This window comes from Xiphophorus hellerii, chromosome 21, assembly GCF_003331165.1.
Source record: "Xiphophorus hellerii strain 12219 chromosome 21, Xiphophorus_hellerii-4.1, whole genome shotgun sequence".
NCBI classification, from domain to species: domain Eukaryota; kingdom Metazoa; phylum Chordata; class Actinopteri; order Cyprinodontiformes; family Poeciliidae; genus Xiphophorus; species Xiphophorus hellerii.
In genome coordinates this window covers 2,263,386-2,284,323 of record NC_045692.1, presented here as the reverse complement: position 1 = coordinate 2,284,323, position 20,938 = coordinate 2,263,386, and the positions used below count along the sequence as shown (strand labels likewise).

Genomic DNA, 20,938 nt, shown 5'->3' with positions numbered 1-20,938 from the left:
ACTTAAATTGGCATTTCACCCAGTGTCTCTCATTTCACTCAGTATTCCTCAGAGGCTGCCTGTGCCTCTCCCCTCTCATTCTCAGCCTTGCCATTTCACCTTTTTGTCTCTCTGGAAATGGATTAGCCTGCTAAGACAAAAATTAAACTGCCAAATCAATTAGAAGCTTTCAAAAGCTGCTCATTCATTTTTCTGCTTGTTCATCTTGCCCCTTTCTATTCTTGTCTAGTTCCATCCTTCGATTATTGGCTGCTATGTGTCAAACTCTGCAAAGGTGGAAATTTAGAAGCGGAAACCCTGGATGCACTGGCAGGGTTACGACAGAGCTCCAGAGTGTTTCCTGTGAAGATGTCTGAATGTCTGTGGTGCCTTTCAGTGCAGTTCTTCAAAAGCATTTTACAGTTACAGGTTTTTGTCCCCACCCAATGAAAAATGAGCAGAGTTTTCACACAAAGCCACTAAAATCTGCTTGTATACACGGAAATATCTCAGAAATGAAATGAACCAACATGTGAATTTGTGCTGATATTAGTAATCTCTTCAGCATACAGTAATAATCTCATCTTTCTTCTTGCTCCTTTTAGCAACATATGAAATGTTTTCAATTATTTTATGTAATACAGTTTGTTTGCTTGTTTGTCTTGCTTTACAGTGACTAATAGAAGTATCTACCAGTTGTACCACTTTTTGTACCTCAAACTACAAAAAGTAGTAATCAAAGTTTCAACATTTAAAATAGCTTAAAGCATGAAAAGGTATGGTGCGAGAAATGATAAAGAACAACATTCCGTTTTGCAATACACAAAAACATAACTTTGATAATAAAAGACTTAATCATTCTGTATGATTGTGACACTCACTGAAACACATTTCATGCTCTTGCTTGGGATTTTCCTGTTGTCTCTCCTTGAGATGAAAATGTTTTTACCTCATCCTCAGTTGATTACAGCAACAAACAGTAACATGTCCTCCACTCAAGTACTCGTTTTAGCTTTCTTTTACAAGAACATCCCATACTGACATTCTGATGCACTTTTGAGTGAAGAATTATTTTTCTAAGAGCAGCAATTTGGCTGAAATGCGAACAGAGCTGAAAGTACTCCAGCACCCAAAGGGCTTCTTGTAATCTGCAGCAGTTATGTATGACCCTGTGCTTGGATACAAAGAGAGATAAATACACATCTGAAGATGACGAGTGACTGCTTATGTGTGGCATGACTCTGAAAAAAGTGAAGAACCAACATTTTATGCTGTCTGACCCATCTATAGCCTGACCCTTCATGTTTTTAATGCTGAATAAAAACATCTAATTGTTCTGTAAAATAATATTTTTGCATTTGACTCAAGTAACCTTGATAAGTTATGATCTGACATCTGTATTATGGTGCATGGACACACCATGCACACCTCTGGTACTTTATCACACTTTTTTCACTTTACATCCACACATTTCAATGTGCTTTATTGGAAAGTGATAGAGTAAAAGTGGGAAAAAAAATTATGCATTTATTCAGTTTGTCCTGTGTTTGTCCATCACTGTGTGGTTTGGTTCATTAATAAAACAGGACAGATCCAGAGTGCAACTAATAACCAGGGCTGACCTTCCCTCCATCCAGGAAGTGTACAGGTCTGGCAACTGCAGCTAACGTCTCTGCAGATCACACACATCCTGGATACAAACGGTTGGGACTTTTACTTTTAGGTTGGCATTACAGAGGATATTTGCAAGAACCAGCTGCCACAGAGATGATTTCTTCCCCCAGGTTGTCTCTCTAATGAGCATTTAGGAATAAATACTGGGATTGTATTGAACAGTTTTGGTCATTACAAAAGAATGTAGAAAAGAAAGCTGAAAAGAGTTGTTTGCAGTTTTTAACAAACCATGTTGTCAGAGTTCCGGTGTGAGAGCGTGTGCATGAGAGTGTGAGTGCGAGTGATGCATCTTCTTTCAGCGAGGATCTTCGTGAGGAGTCTGTGGAGCCATCGCAGGTGAAGCTGATCTGCCTCATCAGCGTGCTGGAATATAGGAGCGGCAGAACCCTTCAGTCTTCGCTAGATGGTTAACGCATACCGGTAGTCACTCTGGCCTCACCTGTTGATCTTGTTTCTAGAACTTTGTTGTGCAACTCGTAGCGACTAGCTCTCTGTGTCCTGTTCGTTTGTTTAAGGAATTTTTTGTCTTCACGTTTCAAGAACTTGCCGAGAATACCTGCCTGCCTGCTCCGCCGTTTCCACCGACCCCATCTCGCTCCTACTACCCGCGATTCCGCCTTGCACTCCCTCGCGCCGGACCCTGGCAACTCATCCCCACGCTCTGAAAGATCCACGCCAAATGTAAGAAAGTTCCTGATTCCTCCTCCACACTCTCTCCGAGCCCATTATAATTCATCTCTCGTTTCAGGCCACCTGGTCGGGCGACCCTCGCCCTCCTGCCGAAGTCCAGAGAACTGAATATAATTTGTCCTGTTGTAAATAAATCACTTGCCTTTTCCATCCAGCGTGTGGTTTCTGCATGTGGGTCCGCAAACTAAATCAAACCATGACACATGTAGTGGAGACCATGTGAAGCAACTTGGTCTGGTCAGATGAGTCAGATATTTTTTTGTTTTGCCTACATATGAGAAACATCAAATGGAGGAAACCTAAAACACAGCAAGAACAGGGAGGCTGGTCAGGGTTAAAGGGAAGACGGTGCTGGAGATGGCCTGGTGATGAAGGCAGATGGATATTTATCTGCAGGTTGTGCCGTTAGTAGCACCCTGCCTGTCTTTGTACTCCTATTCTTTGGTTTCTTCCAGACGTCCAAACACATGCATGTCTCCCTGCTGTGGGCCCGGTCGTTTGTCCTGTTTGTCTCTTTGTTGTCCAAAGTGTAGCCTGGAGATAAGCTCTAACAACCCCTAAACAGGCATAAAAAACTGCCTGATGTTTACAGACACACCCCGTCCAATCTGAGTTTGAGTTATTGTTAAACAAATATAATATAGGATCTAGATCTACAAAGCTGATAGAGACGTAACCGACAACGCATGCTGCCTGAATTGGACTGTGAGGTAATTTATTTATTTTATTTTTTAATTCAAGCTATTTCATGTTGTCTAAACACAACAATTGCAGCTTTACAGGTAATTAACATGGCTCTTGTCATAAGCCAATGGGCTGTGAATGGATTAGTGTTTGCATGTGAATGGGACCCCTGTCAGCAGGGGAAATAATTAGAGGTAACAACTAAGCATGGACCCAAAACATCTTCAAGCAGGTGTCAGTGAGCGTTGTAATTAGGGAACACTCTGCAGGGCGCTCCACTGCATTTTGTGTGCTTCCTGCCCATAGTGGCCTCACTTCTTCTGTTCTCGAAGAGGTCTGGGGGACAGGGGCAGATTGTTCCCAAGGGGCCTCAGCCAGTAGAGTTATTAGATTTGTAATGCATACAACACCCATAACTCATCATTGGGTATGATGAAGTTGTCCAGGCTGTAATGGATTCAGAAGACATCAAACATAACCGTCATAATTGGAGACGTGCCATTGGATGTCAATGCAGCGTCACTTTGAAGAGGTTTACGCGTGCTGCATTTGTTCCAGGAATGTGTTTTCCTCAAGGCTCTATTGTGCTCTATTTTTACAGTATGAATCATCTTGGAAAATAAATTAATAAAAAATAGTGACCTACAAATTACCCCATGTAGGCTGCAAATATGAATTTTATTTGTTAGAATTAAAATAAAAATTTTTTTTTTACACTGGACCAAAGTCCTTGGCGTGTCCTCTGTGTTACTGTGGGTGGTGGGGGTGTCTCCACCATGACTACCAACCGGGCCAGAGTGTTTGATAATAACAGGCTTTATTCAGAGGCCTAATTACTTTAAATCCTGGTAAGCTAGCCTTGTAAGTTCTTCTTACACAGTTCTTCTTACACAGTAAGAAGAACTTACTGTGTAAGAACATAATGTGTTATCATTATACAGTTTAAGAGTGTGTGAAGCCTGGAAAAATAGCAATTTGTTTCACTATTTTTTACAAATTTAATTCAATAATTTACCACGTTTTTGACTAAATGTTAAAATTTCTGAAATAATTTGACAGCATGTCAGAGCCTCACATTGGAGGACACAAGGATCATTGTTTCTCTATGACAGGTTATCCTTGCACTAACCCTTAAAGTCTAGCATTTTCTTGGCCACCTATGTTTTTTTCCTCCTGTGGTAATAATATGAAATATAGAAGAAAATATCAACACCAGCAAGGAGCGTGACAAACAGCAGGAGGAAAATAATTCAGACTACCTTACTCATCTGTGGAATGTATATGTTTGCCTGTAGTTTCAGGTTTTTAAAAAAAAAATCTTCACTGTGTGTTGCCTTCGGAGACAATATGCAGGTCCAGTACTGACTGGTCTGAGCTACAGTACGCATGGAGGGCTTTGATAACAAGTTTCATCATATTGCAGGATGAAATATGAAAAACAAGAAAGATAAAAAAAGAAACAAAACATAGACAACACCAGAAGGTAAATGGCTTTTTTGAATTTGAGTCTCAAGACTTTTACACATATAAGAACAACATCACCAGCTGAAACACAACTACTCCCCAACAACAGAGCTTTCTTTTAATGTAAAACTTCTTTCTTTGATTTGAAATATAAGAAGTTAATTGGTATAAACTCTATAAGGGATCATAAAGCACAGTACTTTACCATTCTTTTTCTTCCGTTGTATTTTGTCTGCATTATGCAGACATTGCATATGTCTGTCACATATGCATAGATTTTATTGTATCAATGCATATGTGACAGATCACACTTCTTACTATTCAGCCATTCCCACCTTGATTTTCATTTTCTTCAGCCTCCCACAGTGTTGGACAAATCCAAACCAAATCCAAAAAAACCCTTACTGCTCAGTTGGAAATGATGTGATTTCAGTCTTGATATTGAGACTGTAGTTTTGTAGAATTTTTCCAAAATTCACAAAAGAAAACAAAATCTAATAGAACTCAATGGGATTTTGGTGGTGAAAAAGCTCATTCCTCATTAGAGCTCTATGTCTAAGACACACTTCAAAGCAGAAACACTTTCTAAAGTTGTAACATTTAGAACAGCCGAGAAACTGTTGACTTCACCTGATTTCCACTAATTTTCCTTTAAAATATATAACCTAAAGAGTGATGTTGCTACTTAATATAGTTACCTACTCTGTGACATATTCATATGTCTACAGATTTTAAACATATGTAGACATTATTGTCTTGTCTTGTATAGCGTTAGAACGTACAATTCTAGCATACATCCAACCTCAAATATACTTGGTTTCATTTTTTTTCTCAATTTGATTCAACTTTTCTTTTACACAAACAGTGACCATTTGTTTGAGACTTACTTCAATGCTTGTCTGACGAGTGACACTATGGGCTTTCCATTTCCTCTCTTGCTCAGAAAATGTGGAAAACACCATAGCAACCAGTGACCAAGCATTTCCTGTCTCTCTGATTATTAAGTTGGTTTCAATTTGCTGATTTGCAGTAGGAGCCTAGATCTGGGATTGATGTTGAGCCACTTGTTGGTATTATCAATAAAAATAGCAAATTACAGTGGCCTTCTCTCTATTCTAAGAGTCCAGTCAGTAAAGGAAACATGTTCTAAAAGAAAGCTGCAGAACCATGTGGTTTAATGAGAGATGAACAGTCAGAAATGTAAATACATCAATACTAACTTATGTGTTTATAGATGCTGCAATTATCTTACATAATGAAATAGGTGCTGATGGGAGAAAATGCAACTTCAGAGTAGAAAATACAAAGAACATCTGCAGAAAAATAATATCTTTAATTCTAAAAACTAAGCAAAAAGACGTTTTCACTTGAACTCTTAAAGCTGAAGTAAGAGTCTAGATCTTATATGACCAAAAATATCATCATAAAAGTATGATTCATAAGCAACTTTTACAATTTCTGAAAACAATGTCTAGTTAGCTGACAGTTAGTTTGTTTTAGATAAACCCAAGGAATGACAGTGGACTCCCGCCATTTTTCAGTGGAAAAATTCAACTTTATCATTTTCTCTTTTTCTTTTTCTTTTTTTTTTGCTATGGGATACCCATAGATTTTATATATCATAGTACATAATTATAATATAGATGATTTTTTCTCTCTTTAATCTTTCTCTCTCTCTATCCCTCTACCGTTATAAACATATGTAGCTTATATATACTGTATATGTTATATACAGTATATACTGTACGTATTAGCATTTCACAAACTTTTTCATAGAGCTTAGCTAAAATATTTGAATGAAAATGCAGCTCAGGAATCTGAATTGCCTGTGCTCAATGCTAGCTAACACTCTACTGGCTGGTTTCTGCAAATTAGCCAATCCAGGAACGCCATTAATATCCCTTGGCACTGATTGGTGTAGCCCCATAAGTGCAGATTAGGAAAACGGGTAATTCTAGCTTCCATGGTAGTTCTAATGTACAAGGTACATTTGGTACAATATTAAAGTAGTGAGTTATAAGTCTTTTTGGAGGGAGTCTCAATTCTTCTGCGAATACCGGGGGTCTACTGTGCTGGAATTTACAAAGGTATTTAGAAACAATCAGGATAATTTGCTTCTAAGATTTTAAGATTCACTTAAAAACAAAGCGTATTTGATAATTCACTGACATGATGAGTAAACGTATCCTCCTGATTATCATTGCTCCATCTATGAATCCTTAAAAAGACGTGAAGCATGACAAAGAGCAAAGCTGCTCCCAAGATATGAAGATGTAAAGGGAGAAGCATCAACAGAAGTGACAGTCCCCCCCATCCACAGTTTGCAAAAGCGTACAGAATTTGGTTACAAGGAGAGCTGATGCAACAGGGATGCAAACATGCTCATGTCCCGGCTTGTCAGATACTCCATCCTGATATCTAATTCAAAAATACCAGATTTCTTTCAGAAGATGGTAGAAATATGACTTCCAACAGCTTGTGTGATTGTTTTTTATTACTAGTCTTTGCTATCAAAATCCAATTTTATACAATCATTCCAGCATCTATTATTTCACATTTATCACAGCAGTTCGTGTTTAATTCCACCACTGTTGATGACAAAAAAAGGTCAACTGAGCTTCACATAATCAAAGGAAAACAGAGTAATTAAAACAAAGCTCTGGGTTTGAACTTGGCTGCTTAAAAAAGAAGAAAATGTTGTAGCACATGTCGACTTTTGAGGAAGGGTCCATTAAAACGTTGAAGGTTATATCCACTCAGAGGAATGAGTCTGTCGTCTTACACAGAATAATTACTTTTTATACTGCTGATGAATCTTGTTTCCATTCCCTTTTTTATCTGTTGTACTCCAACCTGGAGAGCGTTCGATAGATGATGTAAGAATCCCCGGTGGTTTGCGTGTGCACAGTGTGTGTCTAACATCAGGAAAAAATAAATAAATAAAAAATCACTGTTAGATCTGAATTCAGTTGATTCTTTTCCTTCGACAGTTGTCTTTTTATGATGCTCATCGCACCGGACCGCCGCCTCAGCTTTGACTGCGCATATGTTTTGTCTTGTCTTTTTGCCAAAGCTCGCTCCTGACAGATATTTGTTCATTGTTAAATATCATCAATTTGTAATGATTGATGCATCAGAGGTTCCCTCATCTGTCTCCACTTCAGCTCAACAAGGCGCTACATGTTCACCAACAGGAAGCAGAAAGAAATCTCATTCTGCATATTTATCTCTGTCTTCAGTTATGAAACATACTTTAGTGATCTTATGCAAAGTAATAAGAAAATATATAAGGCAGCAAAGGATGTTAGAATTCTTTTTACTGCTGTGAGTGGAGTAGCTATTATTTCAGGTCTCTCTGGTGATATATATATTTATATATATATATATATATACCTGGGATTTAATAAATATGAGTGTATTTCACTCCTATAGTAATTGAGGTTGGATATTTTGTATAAATATGAACTGATGTGTCTATGTCTATTTGTGTCTATGTTTGCTTTTATAAGCAGACTTAAGTTATTTTTATAAGCTAACAATAATCAGTAACAACACAATTCAATATGGCTCCACGTGATGAAAACATAAAGGAATGTACAATGCCATAATAAAGGAAAGTAGACAAACATTACTCATGTTTCAGTTAGTAATATATGTGAAGCAGATAAAGGCAACTCTAAGCATGGGGTTTTAGACGAGATTTAAAGAAATTCAGCGTTTCAGCTTAGAACAAACTTAGAATTCAGAAACATCCTTCCAGGACAGGAACATTTAGTTTTTATTATTACTTAGAAACTGTGGAGTACTGATTACTTTTACAAATTTAGAGCATACTTAGAAAGTCCAGAGAATACTTACTTATACTCATCTACCAACCCTGAATAGGAGTATCTAGTTCACATACTTTAAAAACAAGAGCCGAACCCTTAAAGGACTGAACAGGTGCAAAAACAGTCAAGACTACTATGATTGTAGGGGTATTGGAGGGGTGTGTGTCTTCCTTCAATATAAAAGCTTGGCCAATGTGTTTAGATCAACATTATATTATTTTTCTTCTTTTGCTCTTTCCTTTGGTTTGTTATTTTATTTATATTTCCTTTTAATTTCTATAAAGCACTTTGTATTGCCTTGTTGCTGAAAATGTGCTATATAAATAAAATTACCTTTACCTTTCAGCTGTTTTGCAGTTTTATGGATGTTTGTTTCTGATTTGTGATGCATAGAAGCTGAATGCTGCTTCTCCACGTTTGGTTCTGCAGATCAGGCCCGAACCAGATCCAAATTGTAGATCTTTAATGTATTGTGGTGCCAAGCCGTTCAGACTAACGGCGGTATTTGTTAATTTATATACATGTGATTTACTCTCTCAGTTAAAGAACTTTAGAACTGGGTGATTTGCTCTATCTTCCAGGTTTTATTGAGAACATGAGCAGCAGCATTTTGGATCAGCAGCAGTTGCAGGACTGATTTGTAAAAACAGGCCAACTCTAATTTTAAAGTCCATTACTTTAAACATACAGCAAGACTGTGACAGAGTGGATTTGATACTCCATCAGAGCCAAGGGCACATAAAAGTCCAGCTTCAATCTGCAGGTGACGGCAGGTCAAGAGAACAAGCTGAGGCCTGTTGCTCAGGTAACAGCTGCAGTTAGTAAGATGTATCAGTTCTTTAGTTCAGAATGATGTACTTCCCCACCCTAGAGTGTAAGGACACATTTAGGATGACAGTATTTTCCAGTCTCTGACTGTGGCTGGAGGTGAGAGGGCTTTCAGTAAAATGAAAATGATAAATAACTGCTATTACACCACCAGTTCCCAGGAAACACCCAACAGTTTAGCACTGCTCTTCATATAGGGTCAACTTGAAGCCATGGCTTACGTCATGAGTAAGCCCTGGGCTCTGGCTCTTAGAGTTCAAATCTTAACATGTAACACCAACAGCACCCTCAAACATGAAGCACTCAGACCAGCCAGCATGAAGAGTGCAGCAGAACAGAAGTGTCACCATCCCAAATTTGCCCATAGTTATGAGTGTGTGTGCATGGTTGTTTGTCCTGTTGTTTCTCTGTCTCGACCTGCACACTGCCTGTCAATGTCAAATGATATAGATGTATAGATTTTTGGTACAATACTGTAGAAAATAATCTAGAACCTGCTTAGTGGAGGAGAAATTGGAGAAGACAGTGTGAAGCACGAGGACTCTAAAGGCTGCCATATGCTCAGCCGCAGACTCTGCATGCACCTTCCAAGAAATGGGTACTAGCAAGTTTGATTCACCAGTTGGGCGCCTTGCCTCGTTTCTTCTCCACCAGAACAGCCACTGTACAGCTGCTGGTGCTGCACAGTGACTGGTAGTCACTCTACGTGTCCTTTACAACTGGTTGCAAGACTCTCATCCTTATCAGCTTGATGATGCATACAAAGCAGCTATTGTTATGTTCCTATAGGAACATTGTCTACCTTCAAGTTTTTGCCTGGTTGTAAAAACGGAGCTCTGTGTGGATATGTCCAGCAGACGTCCGATTTGAGCAGGCGCAGACTTCCATAGAGTGAAGTACACCCGGGTATGTGGGAACCTTAACCCCTCCACCACATGAAGGTGGCACTTCAACAACTTCACTTTGGGGTTATGGCCTTCTATAAACAGGTAAAGGAATCATTCCCAGTGAAAACATCACATAAACAAATTGACAAGTTTCCAAAGCAGTTTGGAGAACCAACCCCGGTGTTGCCTCAGTTACAGATGGGTATTCTCCATGTGATATTTGAGTCAGTTACAACTAAAATCAAATCAAATTTATTTGTATAACACATTTCAACAAGGTAATTCAAAGTGCTTGACATCATAAAACCTCAAAATTCAAAACTTGAAACATTACATTTATCCAGGTGCCGTCATTACTCATCAAAATATTGGTTAAGGTTTCATTATGATACAAAAGCAGCTATAAACAAGAGGGTTTATGGTTTAGATATAAAGGAACTCAGTGTTTCAGCTCTTTTCCAGTTTTCCAGAAGTTTGTTCTGGAAAACAAACTTCTACGCTCCAGGTTTGTGGAGCGTAGAAGCTGAATGTTGGGTTCTGGTTCTGGGGATCCCCAAAATCTGACATTTAAAAAAGCAGCACCACATTTTCCCCCCTCAGTTACGGGACTTATTTGATGAATGGATCACAGCTGAAGGGATGTAACTTTTAATACACTTTCTAATGTGATCTTTTAAGCTGCCTTTATATAATGCAGAAAGCTTATCCAAATCTTTCCCCCCACTGTGTCGTATCTAATAACAATTTCATACACCACCACTATTTTAGATTACTGGGTTTAACGTGTCATATCAAGTCCAGAGCCTTAGTTTGAACTCTTCCGATTCTATGTGGTTTCTGAAGCTGATGAATGCTGGATGAACTCACTTTTCATATCTGGTCACTTTAATGTGTTTTCCCTGCTTATGCAGGGCCTCTCACTCAGGAGATCTTATCCAGTCACAGTGGGACCCGCACAGGGTGGCCCCGCTCCATTTTTCACTTTAAACGATGATAATTTTTCTTCATGTGACATTAATTTAGTTTCGGCGACTCAATGAGGCCTCTTTTTTTTTTTTTTTGATGCCCAGTAATTGCAGAGCAAATTTTTTCTTACAAGAAGTCAATTTGAGATTTGCATGAAGTATGGCAGGGCGTCATGGTGGAAGGGTTTTGCAATAAAGAGACAAGCGATTGAAATTGAGATAGTCGCGAGCGACTGCAGCGTTGGCTCAGAAGGCTCTCATGCAATAAAAATGAAACACAAATTGGAAAATAATGGAGGTTTACTCTGATGCTGTCAAAGAAAACTTCTACACTGTCATCATAGGGTCAAAAACTTACTTAAACCTTGTCAGGCTAGGGTAGGGGAAGAGCATCAAATGTGGGTTTCTTTTCTTCCTTTTGACTTTTCTGACAAAAAGTAACACCTTAGTTGCAGGTAAAAGACATATTTTAACTGAAAGTAATAAATGTCAGGATTATTAATTGATATTGGATGTTCATTAACTCACAATTACCTTGATTGCACTTAGGCGATGCAGGGTGACTAATGGGTTCTCTCTCGGAAAACACACTTCTGTAGGTCTAGCTGCTTGTGGATTCAACATGCCAGGCTGAATGAAATATTTTACAATATTTGACAGGTAGAGGTTAGCCCACATGAGCTTTTATTTTTAATATAAGGCCAAGCAAAGGCTAAAACAACGGAAAGAAAAGTCCTTTTTTCCTCCCTGATGTTCTCCATGTGGAACCTGTTCCACCTACTTTCTCTGCTGCACATGATCGATCTCCAAAGGTTACTGTGAGTTGAACTAAAAAAAGTCTATTAGCTCATTTCCATTTAGGTCAGAATATGATTTGCACATTGAGCTTCAGCTACAACCAATTATTAATCCACTGAGCCTGATGTGATGTCTTCCAGCCTTCACAGCTGTAACGGCTTCAGGTCTTCATCTATGCATGCTGTTACTTTTTGAAATCTTTTGGCTTACTTCATATTGTCCAACAGGTTCCTTCGGTGATTTCTTGATGTTATATGTCTGACAGTGGGTTTATTAATTCACAATTTAATATGGGACTAGTAATTAACTGTTTAAAACTGTATTTTTTATTTATTTAGGCTATGTTTAATGTTCAAACATTTAGGTGTGAAAACAAAATAAGTAAAACTGTAAGAGAACAAAATACTTGTTGTGACTGCACTTAAAGCACTTCTGTTTATTGATGACTGTTGTAAAGAGGTGGCTGTCTAAGGAGTGCCCCTCTGTTTTCCGTCATGGGATTGTATCAACATCACAGCTGCTTCAATATGTTTAAATTTAGATGCTCCAAATATGGATTATTAAGAAATGAGAAAGAACACTCAGATAAAGTGATTTAATGCGAGCGCCAGTCCCACTTTGCAGCAATGTCACGCTGAGCTTAAAATAACAAACACAAAGACAAAACCGGTGATATAAATGCAGAGCAAGCTGATGGCAGCAGACAGCAACTCATTATCAGGCGTTAGAAGAATTACAGCAGAGCTTTGAGCTGTCAAAGATAACATTACATCTGAACAGGTCATATGATTTTTTAAAAAATTATTATTTTATTCATTACAATTACAACAGCCAACATATCATAGAGTGTCAGTTGTGCAAACATGTAAAAGACACATATAGCTATGCCCATAAATAGACTGAAAAAAGCCAGAGGGAAATAATTATGATTGCTTCTGTTATTTATGAATTGTGATCAAATTGTCCAACTCTAATCTGACTTCATTCTACTTGTCTTTTAATATTTTCTTTTCTTTTTTTATATAAATAGGGCAATGGTATAGTAATGTGTCTGCTATCTGAATTCTCTTTTCACACGCAGTGATATTGACTACTTAGTAGTCACTGAATGCACATTTCTATCATTTTTCTTGTGGTTTACAGAAAAGTAACAGAGTAGAGCTTCATTTATCCACTGGGGTGGAACAGCTGAGACCCTCTGTAAAATACTACAGGTGCTTAGTTGAATAGTTCAAACACCAAATGTACATCAATGCAATATTACACACAGTGGAAACTGTCTTAGCACTAGCGCAGAAGCTGACATTCATAGTCTTCCTCATCGCCACTCTAGTGGGATCAGCCAATACGCGCTGCTCCTGGATTGGCTGATTTCCATCCACCTGTGTCAAGCATCTTTCAGTAGCAGATAGGTATTTCAGCTTCCCTCACTGCTTTTTCCATCCATCCATCCATCCATCCATCCATCCATCCATCCATCCATCCATCCATCCATCCATCCATCCATCCATCCATCCATCCATCCATCTTCTTCCACCCTTCCATTGGGGTCATGAGGGCTGCTGGTGCCTATCTCCAGCGGCGAGAGGGGCGAGAGGCAGGGTCACCCTGGACAAGTCCCTCACTGTCTTTTCTTTTAGATTATCTCAGAAAAATTATTGAAAAGGTAAATTTTCTACAAATAATTTGGAGTAACATTTCACTGAAAGTTCCACAAACACTGAACCACGATTATGTGGAGGTTCACTGTACTTTAGTTTTCCTCTGCTTAACTGTTAAAGCCAGTAAGTACAATGTCTTGTATGCTACCTTTAAGCTAACTGTAGAACTATTCTATCACTCTCTAACCACTTCTGCTACATTTTCATCAAAAATCTTCTTATTTTATTTATCTATGGTGTCCTCTGTAAATTACACAAAGGTCTTCTGCTCGCCACAGATTTCTGCCTAAATGGGGTTTTTTTTTGGTGTTTGGGTTTCATCTGCGTTTGTATTTTTGATCTTCTTCAACCTTCCCTCCTCTGTAATTAGTCCCAGCTGTTCCTCATCCTCTTGATTACCCCTGTGTAGGTGTGCGTGTTGGTGGGTGGGGGTGTGTGTGTTCTCATCTGTGTCCTTGATCCCCGCTGGATCTCTACCTCTGTGTCTGTTCATACTCTGCGGCTTCATGTCCTCTAGTGTTCCTGGTGCTCCTGATTGTCCTGTAAGTGTTTTGGACTTTTATTTAAACCATCATTTGACTTCCACGCTCTTAAAGCGTTACACCTTACTCACCTTACAAAACATCACATTAATTCTGTTGAGTACAGAATACATAAGGGCACACAGGACTTACCCTTTTGTTGGTATGGCTATGCTGATTTTACCACTGTTCCTCATTTCTCATGTAAAAATCGTAAACTCAAGTGTAACTAGTTGTGAACCAAATGTCAAATGATGCGGTATATGGTTTTCACAGTATTTTACTAATAGAATTCTGACTGGATGTGCATTTGTTTTAAGCCCAGTTGAATTAACACAAAAGGGGGTTAAAGTTTGTTTAAAAACTCTCCAACTTAAACATTTGCTTGAATGTTGCAGTGATTTTACTCTTGTTTTATATTGTAAGCAGTAAATACAAAATCTGACATTAATTCTTTATTAGTCTATATTTCCCTGTTGCATGTTTCTTGCCTGCAGAGGGCAGTAATCCTCATCCTCAGCCTATTTGACACTGTACGCCACTTTGCAGCTGGCAGCTCAGACATTTATGAGGACTTGTAGTGATTTATGGCTTCTTTACTTTGACAATGAAGTAGCAACATTTCCAAATCAGCTACAGTGAAAAGTAGCTACAAATGATTTAAACTGCTGAATCTATGCTGATCCCTGAACATTAGAGATGAGCTGCGATTTCACTAGCCATAAAACTGCTCAAATTCGAATTTCTTAAGTAAATTTGTTTAATGGAAACACAGAAATTTTGAAAAACGTTTTGCGCTAGGATGAAGCAGTTATTCGTACATATCAAAATAGATGTATGTCACAAAACTCCAATGGAAACGCTTCTTCCGCACCACAGGAGTCACATGATCAACAGCTGGATGCTACTACTGGTGGAAGCAATGAAAAAGATGACAGGAAGTAGTAGGAGGATGATAGTTTGTTTTTTTCAGACAATGTGCAGCTGGCTCCAGCAGAGCTCTCACAGCACCACAGCTCATAAAAAGTTGTGTGTCATTCCAATGTGCTGAATCCATAACTTCTCTAAAATCATCAACTATAATTTCCCCAAAACGCCGGATACACAGCTGTTCCCAAGTAGGTGGGGCTTATCGCTCCAACGCCTGCATCTTCACTGATTGACTAATAGGCTATGAGTGCTAGCGCCATGGCTGAAATATGTAACCATTTACATCCATCGCTGCCAAGGGTGTAAATCCCATCTCACTATTGGGGGGGACCATAAACAGTAAAATTTCTTAAGAGCAATTTTGGGGGGGTCGGCGAAGTTACAGTGAAATGTAACCTAAGATACGGTTTAAAAAGATTTTAAACCACATTCAAGCTGCAGGACCAAAAATGACTAGTTATGCATATAAACAAACTATTGAGAAATAAAACTAAAATTCAAATGTTGCTTCTATGCAAGTTTGTTCAGTCTGGCTGATCTAATCTCTGCTACACCTTTACAAAAATTTAAGGTTCTAAATAAAAAAGCATTAATGAGTAACTGATCTTAATAAAATTCCTCATAAACATTGATTTATTGAAATTGCTCCCAATACATGTCATGGGCTATTTAAATTATAACTTGTTAAGTTGCTTTATTTTTAAGCCTTTTTTAGTTTTGCCATGTCCTGGATGACTGAGAACCAACAAGTAGATAGAAAAGAATATCTGGGGGGTATTATAACTTAAACATAACACTTAAAGCACCAGGGTTCATATAGAAAAAATATTCAGATTTTATTTTGTGGTTTTAAAGGCTCTGCGTTGAAAACATAAAGAGAAATAAAGCCATAACTTTCTGTTTTTTCTATCTGTTCTCTCTTCTGTTCTCGGCTCCAAACACAGATTTGTCGGCCACTTGCTCAGCCCCTCCCTCCTGTTTCAAACTCTTCTAATTAGCTAAAAGTTAAAGAGCTAAATATGAATGAGATGTTTGCTACCTTTGACAAAAAAGCTTAGGTCTATGAAAACTGTGTAGCCGTTTTGCTAATAAGGCAGCTTATTGTAATTCAGCCAAAGTAATGAAACAACAACTGCAGTCTGATATTTATTGTTAATGTGTTTCTTCTTATTGAGCAGTGAAAGTAAATCAAAGGTTTACATGTTTTTTTGCTTTAAGTATTTACTGACTGGAGGGCTTTATGTTTGTGCTGCAGAGCCACAGCTAACAGGTAGCTCCTCACTTCAGCGGCTCTGCTGTTGCTCCTCCTACACTTTGGACTGAACCATTGTTCTAATAATGGTAGGGGGGACCTAAAAAATCATTCTTATTTTTTCCTATTGATATTATTTAAATGCAAATGTTTCTTCAATGATTTTTTTTGGGGGGGAGGTGGGGGGGCAATTGTAGACTTTTCCAAGATTGGGGGGATCCTGATCCCCCCGACTCCCCTGTGATTTACACCTATGATCGCTGCCATAATTTTTGATAACTTAACACATATTTACTCGTTTGAAAGCTGCAAGTTTACTCATGTAATTTTAATTTCATTTCTTATTTAATGGAAACACCGCAATTGTGAAATTGTATCTTTTCGACACCAGCAGAATATAGACAAATATTTGTGCAAATTTGTACTAGAAACGCAGCTACTGATGAGCTGGGAATACATTGTCCTCATGTTTCCCTGTGAGGAATTCATAAAATTAAGGAGAAGAGTTTTTATCAAATATTTGATGATGGCTCATTACCGAAAAATCAGAGGAGCTTTAAATTAAAACTCTGGCGAAATGTCACTGATTACTTTTCTACTTTCAACTAGAAGTACAAAACATTGCTGTACTCAAAAGCAATTTCTAAAACCAAACAAAATTATCAAAGCGAATGTGGGAAACCATTACATTCAGCATGTTTCCTTAAGACAGCAGCTAGTGTGTATAGACCAAATTAGAGCATGTGTCCTCCAGTGGAAGTCTATTTCCATCCCCCTCTAGTGACAGATATAGACCACACCAGGCCTGTGTAACCGCTGCTAGAGCGCTTCGCAAAGAGGGCGGTCTGAAATTGATGACCTAATACAGTCTTACCCCAAGACTGAGGACGATTAATCGTGGTTCGCCTAAAGACGTCTCTGTAAAAATCTCCATCTCGTCTTACAGAGAATGCCAGCTCCGTCCATTGAAGTCACATTGTGAGTCCTGCGCGCTCGCCGGGAGAAGAGCTTCGGCTCCTAATTCTCCTCATTAATCACCTGTCTGCCTAACATCCTCCGGAGAAAAGCGCTGCAGTTCTTTCAAAGTAATTACAGCTCTTGAAAGAGCGCAGGGTGCAACAATTGCTCATAGGTAGCCATCTTCTTCCTCCTGTGCCCTTCCATTTTCAGTCTCACTCATGGAAGCAGCGGTTTCTGTGTTCTCTGAAGGAATCGTCTTTAGCAATAACTGCTGAGCGGCTTCTGCTTCGCACTGTTTTTAAAAGGTTTGCTAGTCTCACATCCATTTTCATCTGCTGTGGGATAAATAAATTATAGCCTCTAAAACCAATGCCCAGGCTGTGATGTTGGCTGTGGGGTTATCGCTTGCCACCATGTTACATTTTTGCCAACAGGGCTCAAACTGAGGTAGTCACTGGAGATGTTCCTGATGTTGAGTTTTGTTCTTTTGTAGAACGGTTCTCCAGACAACATAGAGGCCGTACTAGTCCAAAGGTACATGCAGGTTTAAATTTCAAAATATTCTGTTGTGTTTTCTATGATTTACTATCCTCTTATGCAAAGAGAACTTGCCACAGTGAGACGTGTTGCTTCTGACTGATATAAGGGCCAATTTTGTTTCTATATAATAAATTATATTCCACATATAGAGTCATGCCTCTTATCTCTTCAAGACAAAAATGAAATTTTTGCTTCCAGTTAAACAAAGCACCGATCTTCGATTGTCTGGGCTATCCACGACTATCTCTGTCTGTCTTGTCAGTGTGTCTCACTGTGTGATAGCCTGTCCAAGTCTGCCTGATTGGTTTGCAACAATCAGCAACCTTTCTGCCATGGTTTTCACCACCTTAACTCCCAGTCAGATGAAGGCGGCTTCTAATAGTATGCCTTAACACACTAACACATCCACGTTATTGTCAGTAACTGTATTGACTTTGTCACGACAGAAAAAGTAATTAATTACATTATTCTCTACTGAAAATGTTTTTTCCATCACTGCTCCTTAGTGACCTCAGTTTAATTGTTTTTAATTACAACTTATGAGCCTCATACTTCAAGTTCAATTTTCAAAACTGAAGAAGCCTCCTGGGTGAGAGGTGAAGTGTCTTTAAGATAATAGCAGAAGTCCAGCTGCCTTCATTTAAAACCCAAGACATCCTGGATACCTGAGAAACTGCATTGTCTTTTGGCAAATATTTCTCATATCCATTATATGGTGTCTGACCACCAGCAGCAGGCAACATCGGGGAAGTGTCTTGCCCAAGGACACAACAACAGAGGCAGAAAAAGAGGCGAATTCAAATTTATTCCTTGTAGTGCTGAGCAATAACTATTTCCAAAGGGCCTCAAAGGCAGCTGTGACTGTTGTTGAGCAGCCCCATGTGTTTGTGGGTAGTGATGGTTCATCCTGGTCCTGGTTCTGCTGGATGTCTTATTCTGTTAAAACAGAGTCATTTATGTCTACTGTGACCAGGCTCATGTCAAAGGAGGAGTGACAGAACTCATTATTTCATTCAATCAGCAAGGCTTCCTCAGATCAATAACTGATTAACAATATGGTGATAAAACCAGTATGATCTGATTATATAACTCTGCATATAAACTGGATCTTTCTGTCTTGTAGGAAAATATAAATTGAACAGTTTTTTTATATATACATTTGATAAAGAGCTATAAATAAGATTTTTATTTTTCTTCTAGCAACCGAACAATAAAATGTTACTGCCACACTACAAATTTCACAGTTATTTAGTACACTTCAATTATTTTTCTCATAATACATGTCAGTGACCAAGCTCTCGTATTTTACTGGCCATTTCCACTTCCAGTTGTAATTTCTAAGATCAGGCTGATTGTTTCTACAACCTAAGCAGAAACCTTGTATATAAATACTGAATCTAAGCCTTGTTATTTATTCCACATTCTGCATCTCTCTCTCTCTCTGTGTGTTTACTGATGCACAGCCTGCTAACAATGACAATCTATTGGAGAACTGCATGAGACAGCTAGTAGCTACTGAAATCCATAATGTTACCTTCAAAATTGTTCAAAGTTGTTTTTTCTTTTTTTCAAAATTAATGACATGTAGTTGGACTTTCATGCAGAGCTCACACTTAAGACGTGTTTGATCGTGTCTCAGTCAAGGTCATCTAATGAGCCAAATGTCGCATACAGGTTGTAAATTATGAATGAATGAAATAAAATAAAAACACCTGAAAACGTATAAGTTCAGAGTGGTTTATATATTTTTGTTTAAGAATTCTTGCCATATATACGGTGTGTATGTATATATACTGTATATATATATATATATATATATATATATATATATATATATATATATATACAGTACAGACCAAATGTTTGGACACACCTTCTCATTGAATTCAATGAGAAAGTGTGTATATATATGTCTGAGTGTATATATATATATATATATATATATATATATATATATATATATATATATATATATATATATATATATATATATATAGTCTGTGGGGATTAGCAATCTGATTTTGGGTAATCAGCTTGGTGCCGACAGTGTCTGGTCCAGGACAAGCTTCTTCTGTATTTTAAATATTTCACATTAAAAGAATACATTAAGTATAAATGGTATAATTAACAACATAATAGTGCAAGGAAAATAAAATAAATATTTTTGATTTTTTGTGCTGATATTGTCAAACTGTGGTATCTTTTACTCAATCTCTGCACACCATAAACATCTCCTTCCTGTTTCAGACATTTTGTCACATGCTTTCTTGGGTAATGTCACTGTTCCAGAAGACGCTGCCAGCAGCATAAACATACTTTAGTCTTCACACAAAGCAATCTTTTAGTACTTTATCCTAGTTTGAACTATTCCTTTTTTATTTTCAATTTGCAAAAACATATGGGAGCTGGCCTTTAATTTCCCCACAGAAGCACTCAAAGACTAAAAATAAAGCTGAAACAGTGGGAAGAGTGGCATTTACTTTTAAAAGGCAGGGCAGCGGCAAAGCAGTAACTCCGTGTGCGAACTGTGTGCTGATGTCGCTTTGCAACATTTATAAGTCTCGGCAGATAGATGATGCCTTTTCAGAAAGCTGTCATAGGAATCCCTTCAGTGGTTTTAGGCATGCATAAAACCCATCCTCACCCTGTACTCAACCACTGTCGCTTCGCTAATGCTCTCTCCCTCTTTGTGTTCACAGATGGAGATGATACCAGAGCCCGATCCTGATGACGAGGGGACAAAAATAAGTGTGAGTTGAAGAACACGTCATTCACGCCACCCTGCAAACCCCCCACTTTCCCAATGCGTTGCCATTGTAAGCCGAGTTGGCAGAGATCCACTCTGAACCAACACAACAGCAGCTGATTTCCTTGAATAATACACCTTCCACAAGAGAATGGAGCTAATCAGCGAAATCAGTGGCAGCGTGTTATTACTGTCAGAGTGGTTCCCTTCCTGCGCTCACACACACCAGTAACAGTTCCGCCTCTTTCCTCTGCCATGCTGCATGGGCCTTCTGTGCCTAGAGCAGCACACAGCCAACCAGTAGAAGATCGTCACAGATGTGTGTGTTACATCGTGACAGTTTACAGATGCTGCTAATATGGAAATGTCATCATCTCCTCATGTTTTGGAGGTCTTCTTCCTTCCAATTTGATTGTTTCAGCAGCAAACTTTAGTTCTTCTGTGGTGATTACAACCAGTACATAGTCACTGTCCAAGGTCATACATAAATATGTTATTCAGCAGCTGAACATTCCAGCTTTGTGAAATA

The 20,938-nt window shown here is 38.4% G+C and overlaps 2 protein-coding genes across 4 annotated transcripts in view; both read left to right on the top strand.

Moving 5' to 3' along the window:
* vstm2a (V-set and transmembrane domain containing 2A) overlaps window positions 1-20,938 on the top strand; it is a 96,178-nt gene that overhangs the window by 45,924 nt on the left and 29,316 nt on the right. The window contains exon 3 of the mRNA XM_032551318.1: window positions 20,363-20,413. Coding sequence (XP_032407209.1) covers window positions 20,363-20,413 — 51 coding nt within the window. The remainder of the gene's footprint in view (window positions 1-20,362; window positions 20,414-20,938) is intronic.
* Window positions 303-20,183, top strand: LOC116711797 (protein RMD9-like, mitochondrial). 3 transcript variants are annotated; one of them, XR_004337334.1, is made up of 6 exons: window positions 303-314; window positions 1,860-2,073; window positions 2,194-2,334; window positions 2,402-2,548; window positions 3,271-3,274; window positions 20,173-20,183. XR_004337334.1 is itself a non-coding variant. In XM_032551319.1 (3 exons), the coding sequence occupies exons 1-3, from the start codon at window positions 2,057-2,059 to the stop codon at window positions 2,474-2,476; spliced, it is 258 nt and encodes an 85-aa protein (XP_032407210.1). In that variant the 5' UTR covers window positions 1,939-2,056; the 3' UTR covers window positions 2,477-2,493. The 3 variants fall into 3 exon arrangements, 1 of the variants encoding a protein (XP_032407210.1); XR_004337333.1 differs by having other exon boundaries at window positions 1,860-2,334; XM_032551319.1 differs by lacking the exons at window positions 303-314; window positions 3,271-3,274; window positions 20,173-20,183 and having other exon boundaries at window positions 1,939-2,073; window positions 2,169-2,334; window positions 2,402-2,493.

Bases quoted from the DNA above. Each gene is read 5' to 3' on its own strand.
- LOC116711797 (XM_032551319.1), top strand. The intron at 2,335-2,401 runs GTAAGAAAGTTC...CTCTCGTTTCAG, and splicing joins CTGAAAGATCCACGCCAAAT to GCCACCTGGTCGGGCGACCC.